This window comes from Beauveria bassiana (assembly GCF_000280675.1).
Source record: "Beauveria bassiana ARSEF 2860 unplaced genomic scaffold BBA_S00074, whole genome shotgun sequence".
NCBI classification, from domain to species: Eukaryota; Fungi; Ascomycota; class Sordariomycetes; order Hypocreales; family Cordycipitaceae; genus Beauveria; species Beauveria bassiana.
This window is the reverse complement of record NW_007930909.1, coordinates 6,700-13,832: the sequence shown is the minus strand read 5'-3', so window position 1 is coordinate 13,832 and position 7,133 is coordinate 6,700. Positions and strand designations below refer to the sequence as shown.

The 7,133-nt window shown below is 49.8% G+C and overlaps 1 protein-coding gene across 1 annotated transcript; it reads left to right on the top strand.

Moving 5' to 3' along the window:
• Window positions 1–2,578: 2,578 nt before the first annotated feature.
• Window positions 2,579–6,040, top strand: BBA_09910 (ankyrin repeat protein; the record flags this gene model as incomplete). The annotated part of the gene is made up of 6 exons (XM_008605007.1): window positions 2,579–2,928; window positions 3,450–3,599; window positions 4,170–4,359; window positions 4,555–5,185; window positions 5,431–5,587; window positions 5,686–6,040. 6 exons carry the CDS (start codon window positions 2,579–2,581, stop codon window positions 6,038–6,040), a joined length of 1,833 nt encoding a protein of 610 aa, XP_008603229.1.
• Between the last annotated feature and the right edge of the window lie 1,093 nt (window positions 6,041–7,133).

Sequence of the window (7,133 nt, the reverse complement as noted above, 5' to 3'; positions counted from 1 at the left end):
TTCTTCTTCTTCTTCTTCTTCTTCTTCTTCTTCTTCTTCTTCAGGTCGATTTCTGTATTTCGGTAGTATCGTGCTTATATTGCTCACGCGGCAACACAAAGGTACATTGTCTACCGCCTACTGGGGGTGGATTGCCTCGTGGCTTGCAAGGTTTTTTCTAATCTCATTCGATGTATAGAGACATGAGATAATTATTCGGCTAATTGGAGTTCAAAGCCATAATAGTCATACTTGCTACTGTCTATCGCCGAGTTCCGCAATCGCGCTGAATGGTGTGAGAGGTTGTTGTTTAGTTCGGGGTGCTCGTAAGTCTATACTAAAATGAACTAGTGTCTATTCTAGCGATTTGGGTACCGAAGTAACCGAAATATGCAAAATAGAGCTAAGAGGCACGCTAGACTACGAGATCTCACGTAGCGAAGCTGTCCACTTCTCATTTTTATGCTATCCAGTCATAAACAATAGGAATGACATCGTAAGCAAGGTCCACAACCTCTTACTCCACAGCGCAGTTCATGAGGGTTAGAGTAATTGAAAAGTAAAGTCTAGAGTGTGGCCAGTTCGCCAAGCGTGTGCATCTCGGCCGTATTTTTAGATGGAACTGCGCATGGTAAATTCCGTGGTCGCCTCGTGGTGGGCGGGCATGTCGCCACCAGTGATCTACGGCAACCTATAGGTGAGTTGCGGACAAACCGAATTTTGCATTCCTGTATCCGAGGTTGAAACACTAGGGCCACGCCGAGAGCGTGGCGAATAGGATCCAGTAATTCAACAACTAGAAAGCCAACCAGCCAGCCAGCAGCCAGTCAGCTAGCAGGTCAATCAACCAGCTGTACAGCAGCTAGTTAACTAGTAGGTTGATTAAATAGCTATTAGCAGTTAATCGACTAGCAGGTTGGTCAACTAGCTGTTTAGTAGCTAGTCAGTTAGTAGGTTGATTAAATAGCTATTAGCAGTTAATCGACTAGCAGGTTGGTCAACTAGCTGTTTAGTAGCTAGTCAGTTAGTAGGTTAATTAACTAGCTAGTAGGTTAGACCTATAGCATACCTACTATAAAATCGTTTATAGGAATATTGTATATCTAAGAAAGACAAAGAAGCACTTTTATAAGAATACAGAATCGCATCTAACCACACACGAGGGGCGGGTCAAGTTCATATAACGTTCTGTCCGCGACTTGTTATTAGGCTGCCATAATGATCGGAATGGTCTGTCTAGTCTGGTTGATCTGGGGGCTCAGACAAAGTGGCAGACCGGTTGGACCAATAAAACTAATAAGGCTAATCCGTTGAGGAATTCCTGTGTTGGCATTATAGTATAGGACTTGATAACTATAAAGCAAGACGATGCGGTAGTGTTGCAGGCTACGATTTTATTAAATGGATAAAACCTTCGGAGCAAAAGCAAACGAACCCGCCTAACCGTAACGGACAAAATTACAGCCACTTACCGCCACCAGCCACCCCCCAGCTTGATCTATTTACAGCAGACCAGCCAAGGACCGGTTAGACCATGGTCTGGAGAAATGGCCAGACCAAGTCTTGGCGGTCTAGACCAGACCAAGACCAAAACAGTTCGGACCATTCCGATCACTGGTCGCCACAATGGAACTGGAGCGGGACTGCGACGCCATGGTTTGGATGAACTATAATTACTAATAACTGCGGGATCCGGGCGGCTCAGCCTGCCATCCGAACCATGTGCTTGGTATGCAACCATGGTCGATTATTACTCCGTAGTAAGATCTCCTAGCGAACTGCGATACTACTACATAGTATGTAGAACAAATAGGCACGCCAAGATGAATTAGATTGTGTGGCAGTTCTAAAATATTTTCATGCATTATCGGTGGTGCTTGGTATTAATACTCTGTTATTATTCAGATACGCGAATAATCAAACATCACTCCGTAGTTAGATGTCTTCACTAGGGTCCGCCGCCACAGCTGCACCGCACGGTAGGTCATTTCGCAGGAATATTGATTGCAACCGCATGGCTCACTTTTACAATACCCGTCGGCATGTATTTCCCGCCTTGGGGACCAGTGGATAGATGGGTACAGGTGTTCTTTTTCCCGTCGGACTATATCCCCTTTGTATCGGACAGCCACCCATGTCCTTTCAGCAAAGAGGTTGCAGGCGCCAGTTGGGGCAAAGAGAGCTTGGACGATGGCTTCGCCTGACTGTGGACACACTTTCAGCAGGAAATCCATCCGTCATCTTCCTAGACTAGGCTGGCGTATTGTTCGACTGGTCCTGTGCTCAAGTCGCTTACCGCGTCGGCTGGTCGCTGTGTGCCCGCTACCAGCACTCTATCAGCGCTGGGGAGGAGCAACATTCAGTTGGACCTCACGAAAACTCAGAGGCACCTCCATGAGGTTGTGTGACGTCCGGTCCCTTTCAGAAATTACATGTACTTCTTGCATATCTATTCTCTTCGATTGAAGGGCCTTTGCCACTACCATCCCGAGTGACTCATCCGGCGTGCACGACGATGTATCTGATAAGCCGATTTTAGATTCTATCCTCTCAGGTCCCCAATGCAACCCCAAAGCCAAGATCTCTACCATCACACAACATGGTACAAGAGTATATGAGTACACCACGGCTGCATCTTCAGCCGCTGAACGAGGCGCACCTCGTCCACTTCAAAGAGCTCAACTCGCGTCCTGAAGTCTTTCGATTCATACACCAGCGAGCGCTCACCGAGCAAGAAGCCACCGACGATCACGCCGCACGATTGGCAGCCGGCACGCCCGTGCCCGGCCTCGGTGTCTGGTCTGATCTCTTGGCCGACGGCGGCGAATTCGTTGGGTGGTGGGCACTGTCGCCCGTTGGTTGTGGTTTAGCCCAGGCTCTCGACGACACTCAACCAGACATTGTCCTATCGCTGCGAAACGTCCATGAGTTCAACAGTATATCTGAGCGGTATGCAGGAATGATTCGAACAAATGGACTACCCATAGGGGCAGATGGATCGGATGCAGGGATTTTCGAGGATGCGTGTCGCATCAATCACGCCTGTAGTAACAATGCACAAGAGAGTTGAACGAGAATCTTGAGCGACATACGGTGCATGCACTGCGTGACTGTCAGCAAGGCGAGGGGATCACTATCTCTTACCTGCGCACCCTTGAGAGCCGCAGCTGGAGACAAGTCGACTTAGAAGCAAAGTTTCTCTCCACTTGTTCTTGCAGACTCTGTGCGTTGAGGCGAAAAGAGAGCAGCAAAAGCGACGTCAGACTAGGAGCCATCTTGACATCACCACTGCAGATGCTGCGCCTAACTAGGTGCATCGCGCCCATGTTCTCACTAATTGCCCCTGGAATACTGGTCCCGTCATCATCCTCCGACCGTAGCAGTGTCACGCCTAATGGCATATATATGTTTGAATCAATACCCGTCAGCAACGGACATCCACTCACCCTGTCCTGCTACCTCTAGGGTAGGCCAGAGCTACGAGATGCCACAATCAGAACCAGGCCATGCCGCAACGTGAGCCCCACGCACTACAGCGCCATCCTCCTCCAAATCCAGGCAAACGCGACCACGGCCGCTGCATGCGCGACTGATGTATTCTCTGAGGCGCTGGCTCCACGGTCTTGTACCTTGATGCCCTGAATGGTTAGCTGCTGCTGCAGCACCGCCCACTCATTTAAGCGGTCGCCCGACTGTTGGCAAAGATTCTTTTATCCTTGCCTCCGCATTTCTCGCACATTTGCAACCTGCGAGACCATCCAACACATTGTGGAAGCAGTTCAACCACCGACTGTGATCTGAATCATACGCAGCAAAGAAACCAATACAGTGACAAACGTGCGGCGTCTCTTAGAGCAAGCGTGCGGCCACCTGCTCTGCCTAGCCCCGCGTGCTTTGCACCTCTCGCCCTCCTGAAAATCGCTCAGGCATAGGGTGATGCTCGTGTTCCGATCTACGCGGCGCGTCTCTCATTTGCCTCCCCCCTCCATCACAGACAGCAGCATTGTGCTATTCTCTCATCTGACGATTTACAACATGGCGGAGTGCTCCGATGTTTCGCAGCGGTGCCACAGGCGTTCACTGTTAACGCTCCCAAATGTAATATTGCAAATCATACTGGACAACCTGAGTCGCCCTGACGCCAACAGTTTGTTGCAAACCTGTCACTCGGCGTATGAATTCAACAAAAGGCTTTACAACAACGACATATTATTCTATGCAGCAAAATGGGATAAACTGGAGCTCGCCAAAATAGCACTGAGAGCCACGAAAAATGTTAACAAGCGGGAGCCGGAGCGCAAAGTCACCGCGCTTGCCATGGCTTTCGAAAACGGGTTTGACGACGTCGCCAAGCTCATACTTCGGGAACCTGACGTCGACGTGAGCTTCAAAACGAACGGCATGCCATTATTCGACTGGGCGGCTTGTAAAGAAAAGGAACTCTGGAGCATGCTATTAGAACGCACAAATGACATCAACCTCAATGAGCGATGGCCTAGGGGAGGAGGCACGCCTTTAACAGAGGCCATTGACGCTGGCAACACAGAACTGGCTCGCCTCTTACTTGAATGACAGGCTGACGCTTTTGCCAGAGGTGGCTCCCGGAACATGACGCCTCTTGAGCATGCTGCGCGAACGGGCAATGTGGAAATAGCCAAACTTCTCTTGCAAAGCAATGCAAAGGCGCAGATCAAAAATTCCCCGGGCGTGCTTGCCATAGCAGCTGAGAGTGGCAGTGTGGAAATGGCAGAATTGTTATATAACAACGGCTCGTGCGTGAACGAAGAATACCCTTGCTGGACGGCTGAGGATATAGAATGCGCTAGCGAGACGGACGGGAGCGAACAGTCCGCCAGCACGGATGAGAGTGAACCATATGATGATGAGTGTCGATGGCCAAACCGCGGCCGGACTGCTCTTGTCATTGCCGCATGCGGACGGAGAGCGCATCTTGTTGAGTGGCTGTTGAACCGCAATGAGATACAGCTCAACAGCGCCATCTCTCAAGACGCTTTATCTGAGGCAGTGCTGAGCAACGAGGATGAGTGTCTGCTGAGATTACTGCGGTCGCCCAAGGTCAGCGTGGCCGACGAGTGGCTTGAGAAGCTACATCGGAATATGCCCAACCCCCACCTCTATCAAACTCGGTCGATCTTAGGATTGTGTATTGGAAAATCAGCGGCAGAGTATCGGCAGGCTCTACAAGGTACACAGCTAGAAGCACGGAAGACTATACTGTAGCAGACTACGGAGAACCTTTAATGCCCAATCTCAAAACTTGCAGTGAAGTGTAGCGATCAAGCTATTAGCGTGAAAACATCGCAAAGCATTGATTATTCTAAGCATAAACAGTGTGAGTCAGCCGCGCTTCTTTGATGTAGACTCGTCTGCGACTACCAGTAGTCTTTCAACACCGTTCCACATTTCTTTACCACTATACTGAATCCCAAGCCCATAGCAGTGTTCTCGCTACCCAGAGTCCTTACTTTTCCAAGGCATTGCTAGGCAAGTACACTGGACAAGATGGTCACAATGTTGCGGCTCGATTTATCGAGAATAGAACCGAGACTTCAGTTTCTCTGAAAGAAGCGTTCAAGCATATGCCAGAGTAATTCGATATACGTATCTACGGAATTACTCTGACGAGTCCGATATGAACTGAATGCGCCAGGCAAGTTTCGAACCGAGTGGCTGCTGCTCGGACAGTAACAAGTGTACTGATGATGAGAGACTCACACGAGATGTGCGGGTGTACCAATTTACGGATTATTTCGGCATCGATGATTTTCAAGTCTACGATTTGGGAAAACTCAAGACCAAGGCCAAAAGCTTATGGACGAGCCAGGGGTTCATTGACTGCATACCAGAGTTATACGCTTCGACCACAGATGCTCAATGTCAGATGAGGCGAGCAGTGATTGACATTATCTGCGAGCATTCGGAAGACATTTCAAAAGTGCTTGAAGAACCTCCTGTGCGAGGGAAGCAATTCGCTGCGGACTTGCTGAACCGACTATCGTCCGCGATCGGCTCAAGTCTCGGCTGTTTTGAGAATTTTTGAGCGAATCGAACGGAAATTTGGTCGATACATATGTCTTTGTGTATGCATTAAGCATCTATACCTCCGCAATTGAATGCTTTATTTATGGCAGCAGCTCCTTGGAGGTTCTCTACGTAAGTTGATGAATTTGACTTGATAAAGCGCCGACTGGCTACGGGCTACGCCGTGTGCAGGCACGAAGGCTACTCCGCACTACACCTAACAACGCTGGAAACGGCATGTGACACTCTCGACGAGGTAGGAAAGGATGCAAATAGTACTCGCAATGATGGGCATAGAAAGCGAACGGACCGTGTTGCTGCTTGACGAGACGTTAGAAATTCGTCGTCAGAGTGCGGTCAAGGGAAGCCAGAGCTTTCGTACGTCCGTAAAAACCAGCAGGTAATAGTGGTTCAATCTCTTGATAGCAGAAGGACGCAGTACAGCCTGAGTCGTATGGTAGCAGTAGAAGCGATTGATGCGACTGCGATACTGTAATCGCAATTTGCTACCTTGACCCCCTAAGGTTACCTGTCCGCCTCTGGGCCGTGACGGAGCTAGCAGTGGAGATGGCCAAGAGTGCGCGCGTCGCGCAGAGCCCTAGGGGAAAGACACCTAATACCATTCTAGCGCGGCTGCTTTTAGCCTTGCAGGAACACTCAAAGTACATGCGCGTTGTCTGCGTTAAGCCCTGCCGTGCAAAAGCCAGACAATGTTTGATTGCGGCCGGCGCACAGAGCACGGCAGCTAGCGGCCTGGGCGATGGTGTGTCTAGCGGGACCCTGCAAGCATGCCAGGCGGACTAGCCTTGGAAGCGATGTATATGGCACGGTTGGGCCACCCTCGCATTGTGCCAGCGAGCGCGCTGCTCTGGGCAGTACAAACGTATAATTCCATGGTACTACTTGTCGTAGAAAACTGGACAGGCATACTGAGCAGCCTGCGACCTCTTGTGGCGAAACACTACAAGAATGTTTGAATTGAAAGTAGAGTGTACACTTCTCCCTATCGAAACTACGTCGCATGAGAATACGGGGGGCAGGGGGCTTTTGTGCAGTCAACTAGACAAATTTTGATAGAGACAGAGTATTCATTATATTATACAGCTCTCGCC